We start from the raw sequence: 27,656 nt of genomic DNA, 5'->3' as shown, positions 1-27,656 counted from the left end.
CCGGTCCCGGCGTTAGTGCAGGCGGCACGAAAAGGGGCCGCCCCCGCTGCGTGCCCTGCCCCGGCTCCGCCCGGTACCCACGGGCTTGTCCGGCGGTGAAACGGGGCCGGCATGGCGCAGTACGCGAGGAACGCCGCCGCCGTGGCCGTGATCCGGCTCCGCAACCCGCCGGTCAACGCGCTGAGGTAACGGCGCCCGCCCGCCATTTCGTGAGGCGGCCGCCGCGCCGGGGCACGGCCGGGGGCGTCCGGCTTCCCGGCCCCCGGGCTGCGGCTCGGCCCCCGGGTGGTGGCCCCCCGCTTGGGTGAGGGGCCGGGGGAGTCTCCAGTGGGGCGGAGGGACGAGGAGTACGGCCGGGGCGCCCCCGTGCCCGTCCCGCTGCAGGTGTGCGCAGGCGATCGTCGGCTGCGTGGACGCTGCTCGATGACACCTTCACAGAGCTGACACAACAAGCTTTTGAGCGTAGCTTTCCCTTTGCAAAAACCATGCTGAACTTTTCCATGATTTTCGCTCTTAAAGTTCTAGATACTTCTTTTTTTTTTCTTCAGGAGAGATGCCAGGCTCATAAGTTTGTGCTTTCTGCCATCTCCTGTGGAATCTGTTTTCAAACTTAGCACATTTCTTGTCATTTCCAGTCTTTAAGTATCAGGATGAAGCTTCCAGCAAGAAATCACACAGCAGCATTAGCAGCTCGGCAGTTTCATCCCGCAGTTCCTTGGTAGTTTGTAGGTGAAAACCAGCTTTTCCTCCAAGACTGGCTGCTGTTCACATTACCTGTCCTGCAGGCTATTCGTTGTGCTTCCAAGTGAGCACGGGTTAGTTAGGGCAAAGGGCTCTGTAAGCTGCAGATGTGGTTCAGCAAGAGGAGCTGGCACTCAGATTAAGCCCCAGTATCAGAAGTGTAAATAGTGCACTTGGCTTTTAAAAATGATTAAGAGACGGACCTCTAAAAACTGTGGTCAAGAAAGACCGCAAGTGATCTCAAACCAGACAGTGAAAAACAGTCAAACATAGTTCAGGAGCCCCTGAAAATTGTAGTTTTCCACACATGTTGAAGTGGACAGGCGTGCTTTTTGGTTTACGTAATTTGTTACAAGGTTAGTGTATTACTGTTCATGTAGCTGAATAGCAGCATGCTGACCCTTCTTAAGCAGCTGTGGTTGAAGAGCCATTCTGTAGCAGTAATCTTAGCACATATTCCATGTATATTCCCAAGGCAAAAAATCCACTGCAGACATGCCCAACTTCTAAAGCAGAAAGTTTGTTAAAAAGAAGCTGAGAAGCAAGTAAGAGCATGAATGCCTGATCTCACTCTTTTGTTGCAACATTTGAAAGCACAGGAAGATAATTTTCACGTGGTCAGATAATTAGAATGAGAAAGCAAATTTGCAATAACGTGATTGATTTATAGGACTCCCAGGTGTATAGAAATACAGGATTCCCGGAATATCCCTTGGACCTCCTCTGGCCAAGACTGGGCTAAGAAAACTTGCTGGCTGTGCCCACAGCAAACTTGTCATCCTTACCATGCAAAGCAGTAAGCACTCTAACACAGCATAACTCAGACTGCCGTGATCCTGGCCCTGGTTTCTCACAGCCTGTGCTGTGCTGGTGCTCGCGTGGCTGGTAGTGGGGCAGTTCGGGTTGTATGTGGCTGACCACCGGCCTGTTTGGTTCAGTTGTTTTTCAGCCAGGCTAGCTCTCTGCATCAGCCTCTTGAGTAACCGCATGAGGAGCAGCACTGGTGCAAGGCACAGTATGTGAGTGCGTGGGTAAGGATGGGAACCTGCACAGCATGGATTGGAATCAGTTAAGCTGCTGTGAAACTTTTGCTTGCAACATGTGAGGGAAGACAGGTGGGTTTGACCTGTCTGTGTTGTCTTATATCAAGCAGTTCCAGCCAACTGTTCTACTGCTCGAGACAACTAACACGGTACATGTTGCTGGAGTATGGTGTGGGCATGTCCACTCCACTGTAAGCAGCTTCAGAAGGAAAGCTTGGTTTTCATGGGCTTTTACTTTATTTCCTGGTCTGTTAAGATCTGCTGAATTTGCAGAGAGCAAGCATGACAAATGCATTGAGTTCAGCTTTCACCAGCTTTGTACTATTCCATTAGCAGTGAGGGTAAGACCTGTTTTAGCAGGAATCAACAATTGTTTCATACTTGCTATCAAGTAGTTTTTAGCTGAGACCTGGCTGTAGCTAGGAAAGGTAGAGGGCACTCCGTGATCCTTGCATGAACCTTCTGCTTATTTAATGTGCTGGACTCTAGGAGAGCAGGTTTGTGATTGCTGTTTGAGATGTCTGACTACATAGGTGATAGCAGGCAGGGGAACTTACAGACAGGAGCCATGTCCCACAGTCCTGACAACTTAATTTCACAGCAGGCACAGATGCTTTTTAAAAGGCTGGTGTGTTTTTCCTGCTCTGGCCTCACCTCTCTCTCCCCATTCCATGTGACACTCAGAGCTGTTATCCCAGCTCCCACACCATCACACCAGCCATTAGCACTTTAGAAGCCACTGGTGGGTAGAAATTTGCCTTTTGCTGTCTGACAGCATCCGCTGCTGTGCAGGTACCTCCCAGGCAGCGCTTTCCTGAGGAATGTATGCTGACTTGTGAGTCTGGCAGCAAATTTGGCTCCCACACACAGACTCCCCTTCAAGCTAATCCATCTCCCCACCAGCAGAGCTGGCATGTGCCAAACTTGCTGCTTTTTTTCCTGGTTTGCAGAGGTTTAACTTCCAGAGATCTGCAGTAGTAATGCATCTGTGAGACCGTGGCATAGAAAGAAGGGATTCAGATGTGCAAGGAACTGGACAGTTTTGGGGAACAGGCAGACAAGACTTGCAAGAGAAAGGATCAACCGCACTTCAGGAGCAGAGACAGGCTGCTGGCACTGAAAATTAAGAAGGATGTGGAAAACTGTGCAAATGCCAGCTGAGTAGCACATGCAGTTCTGAGTGAGTGACAGAAAGCAAAACATAAAAGTGATTTTCTATCAATGCTCTTAACTCTAAAAAGATAAGGTGGAGGAACTGGATTCTTGGCATCAAGTGGGCCCAGCTGCTAGCTGTGATGCCAAGCCACTGAATTTACAGGGATGAGATAGGAGAGTTTGTGTCTGGGATTACATAAAGTACAACTACTTAGCTGCTGTGAGTGGAAAACCAGTCCCAGGCTCCCTGTGACTGCTAGGACAGTCCTTCAGACCCCCGATCAGGACAACCATCAGAAAATGTTAAATGAGGTTAGCGGAGCTGCAGTTTCAGGATAGGTGCAATGATGGGAGCCCGTGATTACCTGTGTGGGACAGGGATAGTGCCTCATCAGCCGAGATGTGGAGAGATGGGGTGCAGTAAGCGTCTCCTTCCTGAAACTGCTAACCTTAGACCCCACAGAAAAGATGCCGTTCTGGGTTTGGTATTAATTAATTAATGCATGGTATTAACTAATTAATGTTGGTATTAATGCATGGCTCGATTCAAGCTGTGTTAGAGGAAAACTGCCCTGTGACAGCAGCAGCTACACAGCTTGCTCTGACACTGAGGTGAGAGAGCACAGAGCAGCTAAAGCCAGCACCAGTACTGAGTTTCCAGGAAGGGAACTACGTAAGTATCAGGCAGTGTGACCAAAACCAAACACAAGTAACTCTGAAAGGAGCTGTCGAAAGCACAAAGTATCAAGCGTGGAGGCGAGTTTGTTTTTTTCTTGTTGAGGTTTTGTCCTGTTTTAATGTTTATTAGAGACCTAGGTAAACCATTCAGCCAGCAGGTGATCCAGAACGGAATGGCTCGATGGGACAGCTAAGGAGACCCAGGGAAAAGTTTGATTTTTTTTTTTAAGAAGTGGAAAGCTTACTCAAATGAGAACAAGAAAGAGGGTAAAACATGATAGCAGAGATGCAAGCTGAAAATTAAGACGACTTTAAAAATATAAACAGTGCTTTTCAAAGCCTGCTAAAAAAAATAGCAAAAAGTTCTTTAAGTACATACATAAATAAACCAGGACAAGCTTAGAGGATGCTGAGTTCAAAACTGGCATTTAGAGCTCAGGAAAAAGATTCTTACCCTTGACAGTTCTCTGAAATCATCAACTCGATGTGCTGGGACAGACCAAAACGCCTAGAAAATGTAGGGTACCATCAGCATGTATGCTGAGAACAAAACAGAGGGCATCATTCCTCTGCAATGTAAAACTAAAAAAAATGCTTAAATATTGTGTGTAGTTCTGGACTTCGTATTTGGAAAAGGACAGGGGGATGATCCAGAAAGGGATGACGAAAATAACTAAGGGGACAGAGCAGTGCCTTAGGAAATCATACTGGAAAGGCTGAGAGTCATCAGCTCGGAGAGGAAAAGGCTGTGGGACAATAAGGTCAAGATTCACAAAATCATGAAGAAAGCGAATAAATGGAAGGCCTAACTCTGCTTACAAAATCCTGCAATAGTTGAACTAGGGGTGTTTGATTAAGTAGAAGATTGTTTTAAAACAGATAACACAGAGCTTGATGGCACAGGAGCCTGTGGAGGCAGATGGATCAGCAGAATTGGGGATTAGAGAAATTTGTGGACAGCAGGTCAATAGGGGATGCTAAATGAAGGTGTGCGGATGCATACGGGACCATCCCTCATGCAGTGATTGTGGATGTCAGGGGAAATGCAATGGGGAGGGACCAGAGCTGCATGTTTTCCACAAATAGCATTTTCTACTGTTAGATTGGAGCCTGACTGAATTAATTTTGGGGATTCCCTTAACTTGCTTTTTTAAAATCTTTTTAAATTAAAATCCACATTCACAAATCCAAGCTAAAATTTGAAGTTATTTAAAAGCTTGTTACAAATCCAGCACATCATCACTACAATGAGTCGAGTTTTATGCAAAACAGAAACAACCTGGTGTGGTCACCTGCAGGAACATTCTCTTAACCCGGGGTGCACATGCTCTTAACAGCACCTATCACGTGTTTCTGAAACACGTAACACTGAATCCTCTTGGTATAACGACATTTGCAGTCAAAACAGTACCCATGGCAGAGCTGACTACATAGCATGGGATTAAGGGTCAGTTGGAACACATGCAGTGAATTTTTGCATTGTTTCTCTTACATGAATGATACTATTGCAGTAATGAAATACTAATGCAAATTATGGTGACTTTTTGCTTCTCTAATGCTTTAGCTGTTTGAAGTTGTGATACCCTTGAGTATTTTTACAATTATGCTGTCATACATTTTACTATGATTGCTTTCATGGAAGCGTGAAAGCTTGTATCTTTTAGTACCAGTTACAGCATGTGAGTTACTAAGCCACGCAGCCTCTGCATTGGACTTCAACCTGTCTTGGAGCAAAATGTATTGCTCCATTTTAGAACAAGAAGCTGCAAAGAGCCTGGTTCTTCTTCCTTTTTGTCCCAAACACTTCTCACTGGGAAAAGGTTGTATGGAAGGAGGAGAAATATTTATGCAAGAACAGGGTCAAGTTATTCTCTGGCACAAATGGTTCTTTTAATGCAGATAATGTAGGTATTGAACTGTTATTTTACAGCAGCCTTGATGACTAATTTTTCTCCTGGTAGGAGCATTTTGCAACTGCTAAGGGCTTGTCAATAATTTCTTATATAAAACCCTGAACCTTTTCATCTACAGGGGCAAACCTTTTATATGGGCGTTTTGCAATTGCTGATCACGTGGCTACTGTAAACACAGAAATGCTCTGATTGCTTCTTGTCTGCTCCTGCAAGAGAATCAGGCAATTTTCCTACACAATGTTTTCAAATCCAAAATTTAATATTTGTTTGGGATCCTGCTGCATATTATTCCCCCCTGAATGCAGCTAACAGCCCAAATCGTGTGGCAGAGGGCAGGTTCCGATTGGGGTGGTGCTGGTTTGTTCTCACCAGGGGTCACGTCCAGAACAGTGAATCAGAATTGAAAAATTCTGTGAGGCAGTACCAATTTCCCAAGGCATCTCACTTGCCTAGCCTCTGTAAGTGGAAATGAGGAACTAAAAAAGCCCTGTACAGTTCTCAACTGGGGTTTACAAAAGAAATGCCAATATAGAAATTTAGAAACCTGATTACAAAGAAGTTTCAATATACAAGGTCTGAATAATGTACCCATCATTTTTATAACTTTACCAACTGTTTTTATCAGTGGCTTTTTTATAGTCCAGATTATACAAACATACATGCTGGGTTGTGCTTTGTCAGCTCCCTCTGGATAGGAACCTGGGCTAAGATAGATCGCAGACATGATTCACAGTTTCTTTGCTCCAGTTATCCCACTGAATTGCATAAGAAGAGAAGTTGTATTTATTTATAAAGGACTGGACAAGCACGTATGATACATGAGTATTTCTCTATCCACTTATGGTTCAAATTTCCTGAATCAGAGACATTATCTACAGCTGTAGTACGTATGCTAACATGCACGCAGAAGAGTATCTCCCCCCACAACATACACACATACTTAGAAGTGCATGCGTATGAACATAGTTTGGTATCTAAATTATACATACACACCATTTTTGTTACTGCTTCTATTAATAGGTGAGAGGTGTTAATGCTTCTTTACCTACCATCTTTATTGTCACTGTCTTCTAAAGCAAAATATATATATTTATGGAAGGACATGGAGAGTATGTATCTAGCTTTTTATATTTAGCTTTTAAGCTTCAAATATCAAGTGGATGAATAGTCAGTGCAGATTTCTGTTTGATATCTGATTTGTAAAAATAACTATTTATACTTAACTGTTCAGTTTTGAAGTTCTTTATTAATGCTTCACATTAATGGCTTGTGTCTGTGGAGATATGTTCAGATGAGACAAAATTTCTTAGTGTTTTAGGCCCAAGTTCACTTTGACAGGATGCCACACAAGTTCAAGTCTGGGCCTACATACAGGTCTTTGCAAAGTGAAAGCTTCATAATTGTCAGCACAGCACCAGCTCTATGTCAGGTGTTTGAAAGATAGCTTTTCATCCCTGGAGCTCAATTCCCTTTTAAAAAGTTTGTAGGTTAGCAGTGCTTTAGCATTAATTACTTTCAAATTATGCTAAACGGTTTTCCTAAAAATCTGAATGTTTAATTCAAAAGGACATTTTCAAAAGAACATTTCCCTGTGCTGTTTGATTTGGAAACAGGGATATCATAGTCACAAGAAGACTCTACAGCAGCTGAGTGACAGGTCAGTCAGCAGCGATAAGCTTGTGGGTTTTGGCACTTGGCCTTAAAGTGAGAGACTAATGAAGGTTCACCCAGAGGGGCTATGGCAGAAGACCAGTCAGATGACAGACTTGCATGGACTTACTGCTTATTTTCACTGAGCCTCTTGGTGTTGGTGGAAAGGTAACATAGTTGACCGTTAGTTGCTGACTCTCTAATTCTTTTCAGTTTGACAGTTCTTCAGGCATTAGAGGATGGACTGAAGAGAGCGGATGCAGATCCTTCAGTGAAAGCTGTTATGATTTGTGGCGAAAATGGGAAATTCAGTGCAGGTAAGACATGTTTCTTCAAACAGTCTGAGAAAGAGAGCAAATACTCCCTGCCCACCACATCTGAAGATTCTCTGCCTTATAACACTGTTGATAAAATGGCCACAAGACAGTGGATTTTTTTCTACTCTGTTGTCCCACAAGTGACATGGGGCACATGAGAGATTGGACAGGGCAGTTATGAGTAACAGATCTCCTCCAGTTGTAGAAACCTGTGAAGGTGGGGAATTTTAGTGGAACTCAACATTGCTTGTTAGCAGTAACTTGAACTCTAGACTCAATATTTCTTTTTTTCTTTTTTAAATAAGCATCTCTGCAAATTACCTTAGTAACTGCATGATCATTATAATTATGTATTTTTGTACTTTGCAATCCCCTTAGGTCTCTGAATAGGCTTAAGGAGCCTGGCTTTCTTGCAGCTGGTCCCAAAAGGGATTGCTTCCTGTTAACCACTCTCCTGCCAGCAGCATCTCTGCAAGACCTCAATCATCTGTGAGCAGTGATGTTTAATGGCACCAAGGGAAGGATCATTCCAGTCACTGCTTTCCCCAGTAATTCCTTTTCATCTTTTTGCTTTCTTAGGTGCCGACATTCAAGGATTTTCTTCTCCAAAGAGACAGGGTCTTGCCTTGGGCCCCTTAGTTTCTCTCATCGAAAGGAGTGAGAAGCCTGTGGTGGCTGCCATTGAAGGCATTGCCTTAGGAGGAGGCCTGGAGGTGGCACTTGGCTGTCACTATCGGATTGCACATGTGCAGGTAACACACACTGTGAGCTAGAGGCTGCTCCTGAAGAGGAGCTTCCTGTGTCTTTCCTGCAGAGAGACTTCAGAGACTGTGTTAATTTGCCTTCGGTCTCTGTAGTCATTATCTGAATTCTATGTAGTTGGCTTATGCAGCATGACTTTCTCTTACTTTTCTCCCCAGCCACATGAATTTAGCATTTCTTTCTGCTAGTGACCTAGTTTCAATAGGTAGTTGAAACTCAGCTAGCATAGAGCACTTACAATTTGATTTCCCATGGGCTCTGTTTCCTCAGGGAGCACTCTACCCAACAGACAGCTTCTCCCCCCACACACTTAAGTCTTTAATCTTTTTTTGTTTGTTTGTTTTTTTCTCCTCTTGAATCCCTGCCTTCAGGATTGCTGAACTGCCTTTTAGCAGCACCTGGTCTCCTTACGTAGACTCTTCACTGATAGGAGCATCTCATTTTTGCAGCATGAACCACTTTCCCCTGACAATGTGGGTTCCTATAACACCATAAAGAGGTACTCTACATATCCTGTATGCCAGCTAAGAAGGATGCCTGAAGTAGTAGTCTTAAAATAACCCCACATCTCTTAAGAGCTCAACTGGATTTTTTTTTTTTAATGTAACAAACTATATAGATATTAAAGAGAAGACAGGAGCCTTCTTCCTGCTGTCACTAGCTTCTCTGCTGTAACCCTACTAAATCTCAAGTGCATCAAGAACCATTTGAGCACTTTGGAAGGAGGGTTAGTTTAAAAGCTCAGTATGTGAGTGGTACCATTTTTCTTTCAATAAATTTGTAAGAACTAGAGTAGGGAAATAGCAAGTTACAGACAACCCTCTAGCATTTACTAACACCTACTTGCCTCGTCTGCACACATGTTGTGGTCTGGGATGATGTTATTGTCCCCTTTGGTCTATTCCAGTGCTGTGCTAGCACTCACACATCCTCTGAAGTGTGACACCTCCTCTGCTTCTGTACATAAGTTGTTGAAAAGGGTGAGTGGGCTTGTCTTGCATGGCAAAAAGCAAGGATCAGGTTTCTATATAGAAGTTCTTTGAGGATTCCTAGAGGAGCATCACATGTGATCAGGTCTGCTTGTCTTTGTTCTGCATGGTTCATAATTAACACTCTTGCTAAGAAGACTTGTTGAATTTGACTTCACTTTAGGCACGGATGGGTTTACCAGAGGTCACCATTGGGTTACTTCCAGGTGCTGAAGGCACTCAGCGACTACCCAGACTGATTGGGGTGCCAGCTGCTCTGGATCTAATCACTACAGGTAAAGTACTGTACCTCAGCCTTGCTGTGTTTATGAGGATGACTGAGTCATGCCATCACTTTAGTCTAGTGAACCATAACAGCTTTTGGTTTTGTTTTTTAAACACATAGCTGCATGGGTTGAAATTCAGCTTGCTTCCCACAAGGATTGACTAGGAAGGGGATGTATGCACTTCTGAGGCGTATAGCTCGTGATGCATTTTGTGCTCAATGAGCTTGTCTCATACTTGAAGCCAGCTACACAAGTCATTTGACCAGATCTAAAAAGAATGAAGTCACCTGTAATGCCCCACTGTAGTCACCTTATTTCTCTTTTTATCACAGGAAGACACATTCCAGCAACCGAAGCGCTGAAGCTGGGCTTGGTTGATGAAGTTGTGGAAGAGAACACAATTGAGGCAGGAATTCGCTTGGCAAACAAGCTGATTGGTGAGGAAAGAATTGTAGCAATGCCAAGAAATAATTGTTGAGGCTGAAGAGAATCAGAACAAAGCCCCCTAGTTAGTTCCATATGCTCCATTCATTGGGTTTTGGCATCCATCTGAAACAGAATTAGCTGCAGATTTTTTCTGTTAAGCGAACATGGAAAAATTCAGATGCTGGAGAGCTGCAGAAATTCAAACGAGGATTCAGAGAAGAACAGAAATTAGTAGTCCCTATGCTTATTAATTATATATATAAACTTGCATGCTCCTCTGGGCTACTGCACTCAACTGATTTGGGGGAACATGAGCTTTTCCCATTTATAGCTTTAGATGACAGCTGGTATTGGGTGTAGACCGATTGAATTGTCAATAAGGGCTGATAAAAAATAATTGTCTCCCCCTAGCGGAGGGACTGGCACATCCTCAGCTGAACGCGATGATCCATGAGTCTCGCTGTCCTTGGGCTGCGTGGTGAGATGCAAGTTTTGGAGACAGACTGTTGACTCCTGTCAGGATTTGATGTGGAGCTCTTTCACACGAGATACACACAAGGAAGGGAAGGAAAAAAAAAAAAAAAAAAAAAAAAACACAACTTTGTTCTGATCACATGGCCTTTACAGGCAATGCTTTTCCAAACTGGGGTGCTCCTCTAGTTTTCTTTACTACAATGAAAACCAATTCTCCTTCTCTGTAGGAGTATTTCTCCCATGCTAGGAGTTGAAGCAGCCTCAGCTTTGTCCTAGATGACAATGCACCATATTTTCAGGACAGCTCAATGAATACACTATTCTTCAAAAATCAGTGCCTTGCATACTTAGCTGCAACGTGGGATTTATCAGATAGGTACAAAAGCATGTTCTTTGGCTGGTCTTCCATAATAGATGCTCTTCCTTCTCAATATATTCATGGTAATGATTTTGGGGCTTCATTTCTGGTGCAGAACTGATGACACAAGCAATCTTTTTCTCTTTCCCAATACGTAATCTGTTTAAATATAAAACTTTAGAAAGATGGGTAATATACAGAATCACAGTCATCTAGGTTGGAAGAGACCTCCAAGATCACCGAGTCCAACCTCTGACCTAACACTAACAAGTATTCCACTAAACCATATCACTAAGCTCTACATCTAAACATCTTTTAAAGACCTCCAGGGATGGTAACTCAGCCTGGGCAGCCCATTCCAATGCCTAACAACCCTTTCAGTAAAGAAGTTCTTCCTAATATCCAACCTACTTCACTATTGCTTAAGAAAAGCAAATGCACTTTGGTTCATTGATCTTGTCTGTTTTGAATGAGAGTTCTGTTTCTCCATCAGCTGGGAGGGCAGTAAAATATTACTACTTTGCTAGACAGATTTACCCAATAAATAGTGTTCTCTTTCATGTACCCTCTCAGCCTCTGAATGAGACCATGTGTAAGACTGATACCAGTACTGATGGCAAAATCAGTATATCATAAAATGAGTAATAGATGCATTGCTAGAACTAGCAAACTGGCAAGCATCCTGGCTTTCAACAAAAGCTAAGTGAAATTGGGCAAATTGTAGACATTTCACAGAATCACAGAATTTCTAGGTTGGAAGAGACCTCAAGATCATCGAGTCCAACCTCTAACCTAACACTAACAGTCCCCACTAAACCATATCCCTAAGCTCTACATCTAAACGTCTTTTGAAGACTTCCAGGGATGGTGACTCCACCACCTCCCTGGGCAGCCTGTTCCAATGCCTCACAACCCTTTCAGTAAAGAAGCTCTTCCTAACATCTAACCTAAAACTCCCCTGGCGCAACTTTAGCCCATTCCCCCTCGTCCTGTCACCAGGCACGTGGGAGAACAGGCCAACCCCCACCTCTCTACAGCCTCCTTTAAGGTATCTGTAGAGAGCGATAAGGTCACCCCTGAGCCTCCTCTTCTCCAGGCTGAATAAGCCCAGCTCCTTCAGCCGCTCCTCGTAGGACTTGTTCTCCAGGCCCCTCACCAGCTTCGTCGCCCTTCTTTGGACCCGCTCAAGCACCTCGATGTCCTTCTTGTAGCGAGGGGCCCAAAACTGAACACAGTACTCGAGGTGCGGCCTCACCAGAGCCGAGTACAGGGGGACGATCACCTCCCTAGCCCTGCTGGTCACACTATTTCTGATACAAGCCAGGATGCCGTTAGCCTTCTTGGCCACCTGAGCACACTGCTGGCTCATATTCAGCTGACTGTCCACTATCACTCCCAGGTCCTTCTCCGCCTGGCAGCTCTCCAACCACTCATCTCCCAGCCTGTAGCTCTGCTTGGGGTTATTACGCCCCAGGTGCAGGACCCGGCACTTGGCCTTGTTAAACTTCATGCAGTTGACCTCAGCCCATCGGTGCAGCCTATCCAGATCCTCCTGCAGAGCCTTCCTACCCTCGAGCAGATCGACACACGCACCTAACTTGGTGTCATCTGCAAACTTACTGAGGGTGCACTCAATGCCCTCGTCCAGATCATTGATGAAGATGTTAAAGAGGACCGGCCCCAGCACCGAGCCCTGGGGGACGCCACTAGTGACTGGCCTCCAACTGGACTTGACTCCATTTACCACAACTCTTTGGGCCCGGCTATCCAGCCAGTTTCTAACCCAACGAAGCGTGCGCCAGTCCAAGCCAAGAGCAGCCAGTTTCTTGAGGAGAACGCTGTGGGAGACGGTGTCAAAAGCCTTGCTGAAGTCAAGGTAGACCACATCCACAGCCTTTCCCTCGTCCACCCAGCGCGACACTTTGTCATAGAAGGAGATCAGGTTCGTCAAGCAGGACCTGCCTTCCATAAACCCATGCTGACTGGGCCTGATCGCCTGCTTGCCCTTCAAGTGCCGCATGATGACTCCCAAGAGGATCTGCTCCATGAGCTTCCCTGGTACTGAGGTCAAACTGACAGGCCTGTAGTTCCCCGGGTCAGCCCTCCGGCCCCATTTGTATGGTTATTTCTTCTGTGACAGATATGCAGTGGTTGAGAATTGTCAAAGTCAGCTAGACCTTAGAGGAAAACCTCAGGAATGAGTCACTGAACACACTATTTCTCAGTATAGCTTGCTTTCTGAAACTCTGTGCACTGCCATTACTGGCAAATTCCTGTTCTATAGCTTCAGTTTTTACTAGAAAACGTCACTAGCAAGGAAAATTGAGAACTGTGTAAGCATGCAAGAATCCCGACTGGATGTCCAGCAGGTAACCTGTCTGTTCCAGGCTTGCTCATTATTTGCAGTAGCATTTACATTTCTTGCTCCACTGGAAAATGATTGGTGTCACTGAAGGTATTTCATGTCATCACACTGTATACCAACTCCAACAAAACTTTAAAGAAAAATGCTTTCAAACTTCATCTAACAGCTCTACTGGCATTTGCAGTATGCTCTTTCACAAAGAAAATACACAAGACCAGCTCATTTTTTTCTCTCTCTCTCCTGCCTGGAAAATTTATCTTTAGACTTTGCAGAATATCATGAAAAGTTTTCTTGCATTATTTATCCTCGGGTGACCTAATCAAGCAGACAGAACGGGGTACCCAGAATCCATATGTTCCTTCAGAGTCATTCCTGGGTTTGGCCTTTGCATAAATTTAATAAAATTCTCCTGCCATACAACAGCAAAACAGCACTTTTAGTTCTGTACCTCTGTATCTCTGTAACTCAGGGCTGCAGAAGAGACATGACAGTTTCATGTAGTGTGGGGAAACAAACCCAGACCAGCTAAGTTATGTTTTCAGTAAACATTTTTCAGACAATCTTAAAAACAGAATTGCACAGAAATGCCATCACAGAAATCCACTTTGTATGGCAACATTTTTACGTGTTAAAAAAAAAAAAAAAAAAAAAAAAAAAAAAGGCTAACAACTGCTGGCTTCTTACAGAGCAATTTGGCTAAATAACTCATTGTCACTGAGGGAATTTCTGTTCCTAGCCCGGGAGTGCTCTACTGCAAGATCCATCTCAAAGAACCCATTCAGACAGGATTTTCTTTTAAAGCTTTCTCAGCACTAGAGCTGCAGTAACTCGGGGCAAGAGATCAGCCTCAGATGAATGGCCTCACTGAAGCAAGGGTCCCTGATTGTTTCTATCCATAGGTGACAGAACTGCCTTAAATCTTCATCCATAAAGCTTTATGGAACATTCTTAATGAAGAACGCTTCCTGAACAGCTCTGAATCAATGTCCATAGGAATACAGAGACATTTAATCTAAGTACAAGTTTTTTTAGTCAAAACCAGGAATTATGTAACAGACTAGGAAGTGTGTGTTCCTGTCCTTCTTCAGAGGAAATTGCTTGTTTATGCAAGATAAAGTTTTTGCTCTTGAAGGTTTTTTTTTTATTTAAGGAAAGAAGGAAGGAATAGGCAGAAACGAAGCCCTTAAAGACTAGAAGAATGTTCTTTCATTACATGCGTTTGATAACCACTGCACTAATTTAAGCTGCATTACATAATTTGTCCACCTGATGGCATCAAAAAATTGAAAATTTGCCATAATTCCTTGCAGCTTACACTGCCCACCTCTGTTGGCCTGCTGTAGCCTTCCTGGGCTGGAGAAAATGGCAGCTGATCCTTTGCAAAGCAGATTTTCTGCTTTCTGACCATGTCTGCTGATTAACTTATCTTCTCAGAGCACAAGACCATCAATGGCATACATCAAAGAGCCAAGCAAAGTCCGTTCAGTTTAGATTAGTTCAGACCCCACAGGTACTATGCTCTGCATGGAAAGATGATTGGGAGTTTCTGACCATAGGCCACCAGCAGTAACTGTGGAAGAAGTATGTGTTCCTTCTGGGGCTCATGAAACCCACACGAGTAGCAGCTACTGCTGCTCATGCAGTAACTGCATGCTTTAAACAGCAAGTACTGGAAAAAGTCTTTCATTACATTTAAAAGGGCCTTTAGTGCATCATCTCTGGGAAGATGTACAATATGCAGATATTTGAATCTCTCTCCTGGGCTTATCATTCTGGCTACCACCTTCCTTAAGCAGAAGATCTAGCAAAATGCCCCTTTGAGACAACCAGAGGCTGTTGAGCGTCTGACGGTAGCCACACTCTTCTCTGAATGGTCTGAGACCATTGCTAGCCTGAAGAACAGGGAACCAGTTCCAGCTTTGCTCCCCGGACATGTACAAGCAGTTTGCTGCACCATGCAGACTGTTGAGCTAGCCCTGCCTTCAGTCCAGTAATATCCCTAGAGTTCACTCTGGGATGTAACCCCCCCAGGTTCTGTGTTTTTTTTTGTTGTTGTTTTGGTTTGTTTTTGTTTGTTTGTTTTTCTTTAAATAGGAGTGCTTGATACTGCAGGTTTACATGTTGCTTTTGCTGATGAAAGTGTTATGGACTCAGTCCATCCTTTGTGCCACCTGGATTACAAACCCTAGCAAAACAACCTGTGCTAGCTCCTGTTCATGGGTGCTGCCTTCCTCTACATCACTGATATCCAGTATCATTCATCATGTTCTTGCTTCTTTGATTTCAGAAGCCAAGCTGTAGGTATCCCGCACTAATCTCATCTTCCCAGGTTTAGATTCAGATCATTCTTTCTGTTCATAAGTACACTTTTGATTCTTAGTAGCATTGCAGCAGCAAGGAAGCTGCATGGAGGTGCTATAGAAATGCTTAGCTGAATAAGAGTTTTATTACAGGACCCTGAGGAGAATTACTTTTCAGTCTGAGCAGCTGTCTCACGTTCCTCATCAGTATTTGTGCTTAACAAGTCCAATTTGCTGTCTGAAGACCATGTTTAAAGGCTGCCAGTAGCATTTCTGTTCACTTCTCACATGGGAGATACATGAAGTCTCGTGGTCTGTCCTGTCCTAAGTGGTCCTCCAGCCATCGGATTTGCTTTTTAGGACAAAGCAGTGGTTTCCTTTTTGAAAAAATGAAACCCACTATTTCAGTCCTAAATAAAGGACTATGGATGAAGAGCATTCTCATATTAAAAACATAAATTTAGGGAAGACAATTCAAAAATAAAGAAATATCTTGACTGAAATCCTGCAGTACTGGCAAATCCAAGCTGTATTCATTGTCAGTGTGGAAGCATTTTGATGGACTCACATTACAGGGGAAGCTACTTACACAGTCAGCGTTCATCTTTTTGTGTTCTCTAAAAGGCTTAGTTAAAGAGCCTGACCTCTGAAGACCACTGTTTCAGGAAATCAATACCAACTCAGCCTGAGAATTCATGGGTTTTGTTTGTTTTGTTTTTTTCCCCCTCTTAAAAGCATCTGGTCTTGGAGGAAGTGGTAGAGTCAGGACACGTTCTTTGGAAAACCACACTTACAGTGCTGCCATTATTCCTGCTTTTCAGTACCTTGTGTATGTTGGGGCACCAGATTTGCTGCTCCTGAATCTTCTGCTGATGCAGTGGCATTTTCAGTCAGACGGTGGAAGAGAAGGGAAAGCTGGGTGCAATATGCCACCTTTGAAAGAAACATGCTCCTGTTTCCCCACCTGGGAACACAGAGCTCATAACAGAAGCCAGGCCAATGAGGTTATACATGAGAGAGCTTCTCAGCACAGGGCTCCTAAAGGGGGCCCATGCACCATCCTGCCGTGGTGGTGGTCTAGGATGCTCCTGGGGACAGTGCTGCAGTGCTCAATGCCATAACATCACAGTTAGGTTATGGATCAGGATGTGGCTATGATGACAAAAGGCTTTGTGCAAGTGTTGGAATGTTGAGGAGATGCATCCTGAATTTCTGATCTTGTTCCTCCATGGTCTTTAGTGAGGCAAGCTGCTAAGAACATAGGAATAGCCTGAACATGGACAGATCAGAGATCTCCCAGCAGGCACCAAGGTTTATGTTTCTGAAGAGTATTTTGGTGTCTGAAATGTAACTAACTACTCTCAATTAAGAATTCTTTCTAGGTATTACCATAGCAACCTCCTTCTGTAATGAGGCTCATGTATTTCTGTGGCTGCTTGATTCACCCCTTGCTGACACAGAAGCATGAACTCTTCCTTGTTATTCATTTGCTCCCCAACTCATGCTGTGTGAGCCATCCTCTTGGCTAGTCCCATGGGGAACAGGGGGGCTCCTGCTGTTAGGGAAGAATTGAAGTCAGGGTGCATTTCCCAGTCATTCATATAAATGCCTGGGTCAGGACCCTGGCTGGAATGCATCTGGCCGGCAATGCCAATTGGGCACAGAGTGCTGAGCAACACTGGGGGAAAAACTCTAGTACTGAAGCTCACAGAAAGAACAGAAGGAGCCTTATGAATGCGACAGCTGGAACTGGGGAGTAAGAACTGGAGAAGTCAAGTCACTCTGTAGCTGAGAAAAGGAGAGTTGTCTTTGAAATTGAAATATTGCTTTGTTGAAGTCTGTGGAGAAGGGTCTTGAAAAATTGCCATTGTCAAGGCAAACAAAGTTAAAGAGAAGCATCAGACATTTGAATGCTGACCCAGATCATTGTGCCATGCGAGCCCTAGTACAGTGGGCTTAGCAGGAGGGGAAAAAGGTATAATAGATTCTCATTCTACATAGAGAGATGAATATCTGTAGTCCTCCAGGAAGGGTGGAATGTTTTGTTCTATAACTGCATTTTTCTACCCACAGGCCAGCCCTTGGGAACCCGCAGGATCAGCCTGAAGCCCATTCCAAAGCTGCCCAACATGGAAGCATTTCTCAGTGAGGCTCTCGTGAAGGTGAAGAAACAGGCCCGGGGGTGCCTGGCTCCAGAGCTCTGCTTCCAAGCAGTCAAAGCCGCCACAGAGCAGCCCTTTGCAGATGGAGTCCGGAGGGAACGGGAGCTGTTTAACATCCTGCTGACCTCAGGCCAGGCCCAAGCACTGCAGTATGCTTTCTTTGCAGAGAGAGCAGTGCAGAGGTGGACAACGGTCAGTGGAGCTTCATGGAAAAGTGCTTCCCCTCAGCCCATCCGCAGAGCGGCTGTGATAGGTAAGGGGATGAAAAGCTGTTGCATTTCCTGACTGCGCAGCTAACAGCAGCACTGAAAGGGAGCGAGATGAGTATAGCGGGGCTTTACTCATGGCAGAAGGCCTAAGCAGAATTCCCTAGCAGTCACTGGTACCCAGCACAGGACAGATATCCCAGGCCCATAGGTGACATGTAAGGACAGAAGCTGTCACTGCACTGGTAAGCTCAGGGAAGGTCAGATGGCAAGTCATTTCCTAATAGAGTGCTACTTAATCCCACCCCTTTCTTTGGGAGAGAAACTTCCTCCACTTTCAGAGTCAGCTTCATCTGTGGATCATAAGCAGTCTGTTCCCTTTTAAATACTGCCATGTTGAGTCCTGGCTTTGCTCCATGTTAGAAGCAGGTTTGCACAAAGTTCTCCTCCTCCTGGTCTAGTTCTGTATTAGAAATGCATGTGCATAGAGTCACTCAGGGATATATTAAAACAAAAATGTTTTGACAGCTGTATTTTAAGAAGATTTCATCTCACTGGGATCCACTCTTGCCATTTTGTAGCCCAGCAAGATAATGCCTTCATTAATTTTTTATAAGAGCAATTTAAATAAAACCTTCGATGCACTGCTGAGATTTAAAAAAAAAAAAAAGTATCAGCTCTGCCTGTTGATAGTAGCACTCAGAAATGGTTAGATGAGTAATGGAGCACTTGGAAAACATTCATTCTGTTTCAGAGAAAGCTCACCAGACCAACACTGCTCTTTCCAGGCCTCCTGTGCCCTGTAAGGAGCTCTCTGGAAGCTCATTTCAGACCAGAGGAACACTTCTTTTTCGAAGTTCCCTTCTCTTCATTAGCTTCCCTGACTTAATCCATGCTTTATTTTTAATGAAAATGTTTCTTGAACATTGGTCTGGTGAGGCAGATCTGTGGCTGTTATGTCATTTGGGTAATAAGGCATGAATTATCACCAAATTTATCGTGTGACTTGGGTGCAAGCAAACCCAGACAGATCAGTCCTCTAGTGTTCTTTGGCAGAAAGAGCTTATGCTGAAGTTTTGTAGGAACAATCAGGTGAATAGAATCAACAATTTAATGGACAGTCTTTGTTAGGGACTGATAAAGGATACTACAATTACTAACTTTTCTTGAAGAGTCTCAATCCCAGAATCCTCTACAAGCCACCCTATCCAGCCCCCATACTCAAACAAGGCCACCTAGAACCAATTTCCCAGGACTGTGACAAGACAGCTCTTAAATATCTCCACAGATGGAGACTCCGCAGCCTCTCTGGCAACTCATACCAGTGCTCAGTCACTCTCACAGCACAAAGAAATATTTCCTGATATTCAGATGAAGCCTTCTACATTTCAGTTTCTGCCCTTCGCCTCTTGCCTTGACACCAGTCTCCACTGACAAGAGCCTGGTTACCTCTTCTTTGCACTTTGCCCTCAGATTTTTGCATACATTGACAAGATTCTGCCCCACTCCCACCTTCTCTAGGCAGAAAGAGTCCCAGCTCTCACATCCCTTCCCCGTATGTGAGTCATTCCACTCCCTTAATTATTTTTGTGACCCTTTATTGGGCTCATTCCAGTCTCTCCATGTTTCTGTTGTACTCAGGAGCCCAGAACTAGACCCAGCAGTGCTGAGCAGAGGGGACAATTCACTGCCCTCAGCCTGCTGACATCACTCCTCATACAGCCCTGTATACCATCAGCCTCCTTTGCAGCAAAGACCCACTGCTGCTCATGGTCAAATTGGTGCCCACCAGGAGCCCAGATCCTTTTCTGCAATGTTGCTTTCCAGCCAGTCACCCCGACCACATACTGGTGCATAGGATTATTCCCCCCAGGGCACAGTACTTTACATCTCTCCCTGTTGAGCTTCATAATGTACCTGTCAGTTCTCCCTCTGGATGGCAGCACAGCTCTCTGGTGTATCAATTATTTACAGTACCTGAGTGAGGCAAAGAGGACAGGCTCTGAGATCATGCCAGGATTCAGACAATCAATCAAAATTTCACACACGGAAGCAGGTCCAAGGTAAAGTGTGGAAGCCAATCAGCAAGTTGAGGTGTGGATCAACAGGGACCACAACCAGAGCCTGGCACTTCTTCAGCATAGCTCAGGAAGAGAGCAGGGGCTGAGGGCTGAGCTTAAATCAGGCTCTGAAGCCCCTGGGTGCTGGGTGTGGTGTGGAGGCTCCAGGTGTAACTGGTCAGGGTCATTAAAGCTGATCAATCCTCTCAAGGCCTTGACACCTGCCAAAACTCCTAATTCCTTTTCTGAATCACTGTTTCTATCAATAACCCCCCATAAGCAATATAGCTTGCTTTGATTGTGCGAGGTGTAGACATTGTACTTCATTTGATAAGCAGCTTCTGTTTGGGAAGCCATTGATCACCTCCTTTTAACTCTTAATGTTATGCCATACTAAATGTCATTGCTTTCCATCACTTCTTTCTGCCACCCCACTGGGCTTTTTCTCTTTCCTCTGGAAGGACTTCATGTCTTGCCTTTTGGTATCAAAGAAATAGCAAGTCCTTTGGAGATGGGTTCAGAATATGCCAGCACCATCACATGTTTTCTCTCAGGCTGCCATAACAAGAAGTCATTCTCCAGCTTGTACCATCTCATATTTCCGTATTCTTGATATTTAGCACGTTCTTGTAGCACCAGAAACCAAAATCTTAGGGACGAACCTTTAGAGACGCCTCTTAAAATAGTGGTGATCATCCCTTTAAAGTACTGAGTCTCTATAGGTTATCCAGGGTCTCCCTGTTTTCCCTGGAGAGAAGAAGGCATGATCTTGCATCCATTTTGGATGGTCAGAAGTCATGCAGCCCCCAATTCCAAATAGTGCTGTTTCACACACTAAAACCCTTTTGCAATATGCTGGTTCTTCTGTCTGTTATCACTGCAAAATGGGAAGCAACTGAGCAGATCACTGTGACATCTTCCTCCTTCAGTAGCTTTTCTGCCAGCACAGAGGACTTTAGGGTATGGAAGCAGTGTCACGAATGCTGGGGAAGCCTTGCTTTGTGGATCCCCTGTCAATCCAGTATTACCAGGACATTGTTAGAGGGAGTTGGCACCAAGTCTTAATGGATGTTCAGCATCAAGCATTATGTGTCATTTTTGTAGGCATGCTTGATGGATGGCATTGCTGATGAGTTGGCGACTGTTGCCGTGCAGTCCTGGCTTCTCATCAGCTACCTCTGTCTGCGAGTTGCTTGCTGAATGACTGATAACGGGCAGCACCCAGCTGGGCAAGATCCCTCCTGCTTTTGGCCTAGCTGTCCGTGGGTGTCTTCAGACACAGGCGATGCCACCTACCTCATTTGCTCCTGCTTGCTCTGTGCTCTTGGCTCCCATCTCTTTCCACCTTCTCTGGTTCCTCATCACCCAGAAAAAGAGTTCACCTCTGTCCCTTCCACAGTCTTTCTGTAGCTTCCTGCTTGCCTTGAGTACCACATTACTTCTGCTTGAAGTTCGTACCCTGAAACGTTTAGAGAAAGAAGCAGCTCCAGTCTGCATCAGTCCACCACCACCAATTGCTCATTGTTATTTTTAACATGAAAATTGGAACAGTCCTTGTATATTTTTACCAATTTATAAAGTACTGTTTCCAATTCCTTTCATTTTAAAGTCCAAATATTATAGTTCAGAATATTTTCTACTGATAAGTATTTCTCTCGTGCGTGTGACTCTACATAAGTTGTTTTATACATATTTCGAGTTCATTTGTTTTGAAGCTTGTTTTTAAAATCCTTCAATTAACTTTGCATCATTTTTCATATTCTCAGTACCTGATGTGACAGAGCAATAATTAACAATCATTATTCACTCCGCTTGCCCCACAAATGATTTTGTTTTATCCATGTTTGGCCTTAAATTTCAGGAGTTTAAGTGTAGCTTTATTTCTATGCCAGAGCTACATTTTGCAATGAAAGGCCAGAAGCAAGATGGCTAGACAGTGGGCTTTTCCTGAAGCACATTTCAGTCTTCTTTTGAAAGCTGGGCCTTGGGCATGAACACAGCTCTGGAAACAGTTCCCTGAATGAAAGACAAGAATATAGTTTTGTTTTTTGTTTTTTTTTTTTAATGATTTGGGGGAAGTAAGAGCCCATCTGAGGAACAAAACAAAACATACATTAGAAATCCTGGAGTAGTTCTTAGCCATGTTTTGGTCTGTACAACCTGATCTGAGCATGCAACACTTCCCTTTCTTCTACAACCTTCTATCTATGCAAGACCCAGTGATTCCCTACCATTTTTTACTGCTCTAATACATTTTTCACCAAGATCACGAGTCTCTATAAATTTGAAAGGCAAGTCCTTAGAAATGCTTCTTTCCCTACTAAATAGCCAGATCTCTCCTTGGTTTTAGAGCCCAATTTTAGAAAATATTTCCAGGGGAGTCATGCTGTGCAAGCTCTAATGTAACAAAACCCTTGGGGCTTTCATTACTCTCTCTGCCAGCTTCATTAAACATCATTTCATACAGGCCACTGAAGAGTTATGTAGTAAGTTGAGAGACAGCTTTTCTAGGTCAGAAACAAGCTTGGCAAGCTCATGTCTTATCCATAAGCCTCCTCCTGTGGCCTAGAAAGTGCAGGAATACAGGCATGTACGCCTGTCTGTCATGGGACGGTGAAAACCTAGATGGGAGCACTTACACTACATGTGAACGAAAGCAAAGAGCTGAATCAGCTAACACCAGAGTTTTGATCTAGGAGGGAGCAGCTTCTTCACATCGTGAGAGAACTGCTAAGATTTCAGTCAGGAAACTGAAGCCGAGAGAAGCCCGAGTTACTACGGCCCTGGATGTACAGGCTGTTTCTTTAGTACGGCTTGGAAATTAAGAAGAGAAACCCCAGGTCTCCACCCTGGAAAGGAATAAGAGAATTCAAAAGGGAGCTGTGAAGAACCAGGATGTGGAACTGCAGACCCTTTACCATGAAGTTGAAAGAGAGCCTTAAAGATAGGGCTAGGCTCGGTGGCTGTACAGGAGGTGGTGGGTGACACTCGGCACTGTCTGAGAAGAAAGCAGTCTTTGTAGCTCAACAAAGACAGAAAGAGCTGTTTTAACACCCTGCCGACACATCCAAGCCTCTGAGAACTGAGCAAGGCAGAAGGAGCTATTTGGTTGGTTGGTTGTCAGTCAGCAAACCATGGACAATGAGATACTAAGAATTGATTCATGTTATTCCACCTTTATTTTCAAATTAATTTTAGTAGTGTCTGATCATGAAGATTTAATTTCCTAGAAAGGAAGTTCAGCGTTTGCTTAGCAGTGAAATGGGTTATGAGCAAGCATTCAGATAGTGATGTCTATAAGACCTGTTCTTAAAGCTAAGCAGGGAGTGTTTCAAATGTCCCCTGTGCATACAAGTTTAGCATGGACAGAACTAAATCAAGGGTATGTAGCTTGCAGGAAAAATAAACTACCTCGTTTGACCTTCAGAGTTGGAACTTGTTTAACTGATAACATAATTTCAGCTCTTCTTTATAAAGCTGCTTTAGACAAATTTTTTAATCCCCTTGTTTCTGTTTATTTGTTTAGCAGACTTTCATTTGTAAACATGGGATTAAAAAAATCATTTTTACAGAATTATGACAAACCTGGACTTTGTCTAGTTGTTGCTTTATTTAGGATATTAATAATCCTCCCATTCAAATGCTTTGCACTTTTAAAGCTGGTAAAATTGCACTGGCCTTCTCTCACTAGTTTGTATTTGCTCAGTCCAAAAAACCTCCATCAGGGGAGAACAGCGTAAGTGGCGTGGGTTGGGTATCATAGGGAAGTGTGAGCCTGCGGCTTCGTTTAATGTAATAGAGGGCAGAGCTGGCGGAAGGGCTCAGGAGGTGGGAAAGGAGTGAGCCAGTAATCACCACAATATTATTCCTCCAATGTTATTATGAGCTGGTAATAGCACATTTATGGATCTTGGAGGAAGAAATACAGCTCAAATGGATGTTCAGTAATGGGAATTCTGGACAAGAGTTTTAACTGCACGGTTGGACAAGGCAGACTGTATCTTCAGTAATCTTCAGAAGTTAGCAATTGCCTGTATTGGTCGACTTGGCTTGTTCCTAGTGGGCAGAGATGTCCAATATGAAGTGTGAACAGCAAGCAAAAGGCTATTGATGTTCCCAAGTGATTAAAAAGGAGGTGAGATATGTTGAATTCTGGATTAAGAAGACATTGTTAGTTCCATGCCTGGACTGGTGATGGGAGACATATGAGACAGAGACAAAATCAAGAGCAGATCAGTTTCTGAGTCTTTACAGAAATTGCAGCTGAATTTGTGTTTGCATCAAAGATTATGCAATGAAGAGCAGAGGGAGAAGAAGGAGACAAAGAGGAAACTTGCAAGGAGGAGGGAGAAACCAATTGTCTGAGCTTTGCTGGTGTCTGAATCTCTGCAGGGTGTGTTTGCTTGCACTGATGTTCTTCTGTGAGTGCCCCAGAGAAGCACTGATATCCTGAGGGTGAAGCTGCTAGGAGTTGGCAACAAGGTTGAAGTAGAAACTCAGATCTCCTCTCTGCACTCACCAGGTTCTAACTCTTAAGCGATGCTGGTTTCCATAGGTATAAAACTTCACAGGGAGAAGATGTGAATCTCATGGAGTGAATCCCATTGGTATTTTGTAATCTTGCCTTTCTGCTCTTGCTTTTCAAACATTTAGGCTCGCTGAAAGAGAGACCTCACCTTCCTTTTTCGGAGTCTTCAGTTCTTTTCTTCTGTCTGTGCACCATTCATTTTGCTTAGGCTTCTGCCTTTTATTCCGGAGATACCAGAGGAAGTGCTGCTGTCAAGTGATTGATTGTAACATTTTCTATTCATAGTCTCTGATTCTATCTCCCTTTTATCCCTAGGGCTGGGAACAATGGGCCGAGGCATTGTGACTTCTCTGGTTAAGGCCAACATATCTGTGGTAGCCCTGGAGCAGGACGTGGAGTATCTGAACACGGGAAGAAAAGCTGTGATGCTCCTTTTGGAACGTGAGGCTATGAAAATGGGGCAGGATGCCCAAAGCCTGGATTTCCATAACCCTGCGCGTCTCCAGTTCACTGTGGACTTTGATGGGTTGCGGGATGTAGATCTAGTTATCGAAGCTGTGTTTGAGAACATGGCACTGAAGAAGGAAATATTCAAAAAGCTGTCAGGGATCTGCAAGCCAGGGGCCTTTCTGTGTACAAACACATCAGCCCTGAACATCGATGAAATAGCCTCTGCCACGAGCCACCCACAGCAGGTCATTGGCACACACTTCTTCTCCCCTGCTCATGTGATGAGGCTGTTAGAAATAATCTATGGCCGTCACACGTCCCCAGCTGCCATTGCCACTGCCATGCAGCTAGCCAAAGTGATGAAAAAGGTTGGAGTGGTGGTAGGGAATTGTTTTGGTTTTGTCGGGAACCGAATGATGTTTCCATATGTACAGCAGGCAGTTTTCCTTTTAGAGGAAGGAAGCAGACCAGAGGATGTAGATCAGGTTCTTGAAGATTTTGGGTTTAAGATAGGACCTTTCCGAATGTCTGATCTCGCCGGGCTGGATGTGGGCTGGAGGTCTCGAAAGGGCCAGGGCCTCACTGGGGCCTCACTGCCTCCAGGAACACCTGCCCGCCAGCGGCACGGCCGTCGCTACAGCCCGCTGCCCGACCTTCTGTGTGAGCAAGGCAGGTTTGGGCAGAAAACTGGAAAAGGCTGGTATCAGTACGAGAAGGCTGGGGGCAGGACAGCCAGGCCAGATCCATGGCTTCAGAGCTTCCTGTCTGAGTACAGGGACACCCATCAGATCAAGACCCACTTTATAGACCAGGAGGAAATCCTGGAGCGGTGTTTGTTTTCTCTCATCAATGAAGGATTTAACATCCTGGCTGAAGGAATAGCTTCAGGCCCAGAACACCTTGATGTCATTTATATCAACGGCTACGGGTGGCCAAAGCACAAGGGTGGCCCCATGTTCTATGCTTCCACCGTTGGGCTCCCTCGTGTTCTGGCTAAGCTGCAGAAATACTCTGAGGCCCACCCTGATGTCCCTGAGCTGCGTCCCAGTGCCTTTCTGAAAAAGTTGGTAGCTGCGGGGAACCCTCCCCTCAGAGAGTGGATGTCTTGCCCAGGCTCGCAGAGCAGCAAGCTTTGATTTCATTGATGCCTGCTCTATAAATTCATGGGAGAGATCTCGTGGAACAGGTGCTGTAATTGCCCTGTCTTTTCCAATCAAAACCAAAGTGCTTCAGGCTCGTAAACAATGTCACTAACCTTCCTGGGCCTTTGCAGAGAATAACTTTGGCCAATGATTGATCTCAGTCAGCCCCTGCTGCCGGCAGCCACTGCCATCACCCACCCTTCCGTCTCACCACCAGCCTCACCAACCTTTTATGCACATCACTGTACACAGACGCATTTCACTTTCCCTTCAGGACTTCACAGCAGTGCTCCTCTTCCAGTCTGTCTGTGTCGAAGGGACAGCAGCGCACAGTCCTCAAAGCGAATCACAGAGGGAGGCGAGAGCGAGATGGTCACAGTTCACAAAGGAGATGGTCACTGTTCACCAGACATGAGCTGAACCTACCAGATCATGGCCTAAATCTATTTCCCAGCCTGTTCAGATCTCCTCCTGCAGCCCATCTCCAGCCCAGCTTTCCTGGCTCCCCGAAACGCAGCCAGTTGGAGCCTGTTCCCTTCCTGCTGCTGGGGGAGTTGGCACAAGGGGCACAGCACCTTTCAGAGGTAAATTCAAATGAATTAGAGAGAGGAGCTTTGGACAGAGAGCGAGGGGCAGGGCAGGTACTGTCCCCTCCTCCCACAGAAGAAAATTCTGATAAATGGCAGAAAAGCCACAAACGCATCAACCTGCCTAACTTGCCCGGTGCTGCTGGCTCATGACCAGCCTTCTGCATCCAGGCTCCAGCCTCCTTTATCATCCACCTGTCTGTGTCCAGGCAGAAACATCTTCTGGCATCTCCAAGTGTGGGTTTGCATTGCCAACCCTCCCCCTTTCTTGCCTGCCTACAGCTACCTAATTGATCTAATTGACCAGACTGAAGCCTGGCCTGGCACTTACCGGGTTTTCACATGCACAGAGGGCACGGGGAGGAGTGCAGGGCTCCAGAGCTGTGCAGGCAGGGACATTTCTGCAGACACACAGGGAGCAGAGCAGGGGGAGGTGACCAAACTTCCCCCAGGCTTGCTGCTGTGGGGCAGTCACCCACTGCTCCTGGCCTGTGAATTTATCGTCTAGGATGGCGTGGGTGGGTTTGGGTTCCCTTCTCAGGAAGATTAACATCGGGTATCTAACTTCTGCTTTCTATTTTAATAAAACTGCTTTGATTATATGATACCATAGTGAAAACGGAAGATGTGTTTGTTCTTTCTTCATATCTCCATTGTTTCTTTACATGGCAGAATTAGATGAATTTCCTGTTAATGAAGAAGTCTGTGTTTGAAGAGGCTGCTTTTTTCTAAACGTAACTTATTTTGCCCTTTTTCTACTTCTGTCTTTCTGTGGATGAGGGTGCAAAACTGAGACCAGGAAACCCTTCAGAAGCTGTAAACCAACCAAATGACTGGTTCCAGGGAGCATTTTTCTCCAGGACCAGAAACAGAAATAACTCTAGGCCCAGAAAGCTGCTGCAGTTCGGGCCCCCCCCCCCCCCCCCCCACACTTGCATGTCAGAGCTGAGAGCAATCCAGCATTTGCTCAAAGGTGAAGCGCCGCTTCCATGCGAGCAGACTCCGCGTGACATGTTACACAACAGCACTGGCTGGTGCTGGCGGCTGTCATGTCCTTCGGCAGGACAGCCCCGGACACGCTGCG

General features: G+C 44.9%; 1 protein-coding gene across 1 annotated transcript; it reads left to right on the top strand.

The window, feature by feature from the left end:
* Nucleotides 1–27,196, top strand: EHHADH (enoyl-CoA hydratase and 3-hydroxyacyl CoA dehydrogenase). Its single transcript, XM_035334520.1, has 7 exons — nucleotides 1–185; nucleotides 7,394–7,497; nucleotides 8,077–8,249; nucleotides 9,412–9,523; nucleotides 9,847–9,951; nucleotides 17,511–17,852; nucleotides 24,709–27,196. Exons 1-7 carry the CDS (start codon nucleotides 112–114, stop codon nucleotides 25,977–25,979), a joined length of 2,181 nt encoding a protein of 726 aa, XP_035190411.1. The 5' UTR covers nucleotides 1–111; the 3' UTR covers nucleotides 25,980–27,196.
* Nucleotides 27,197–27,656: the final 460 nt, after the last annotated feature.

The sequence above is a fragment of the Oxyura jamaicensis genome, chromosome 9 (genome assembly GCF_011077185.1).
Source record: "Oxyura jamaicensis isolate SHBP4307 breed ruddy duck chromosome 9, BPBGC_Ojam_1.0, whole genome shotgun sequence".
Classification (NCBI taxonomy): Eukaryota; Metazoa; Chordata; class Aves; order Anseriformes; family Anatidae; genus Oxyura; species Oxyura jamaicensis.
The sequence above is the reverse complement of the archived record's forward strand: the minus strand, read 5'-3'. Positions and strand labels throughout refer to the sequence as shown.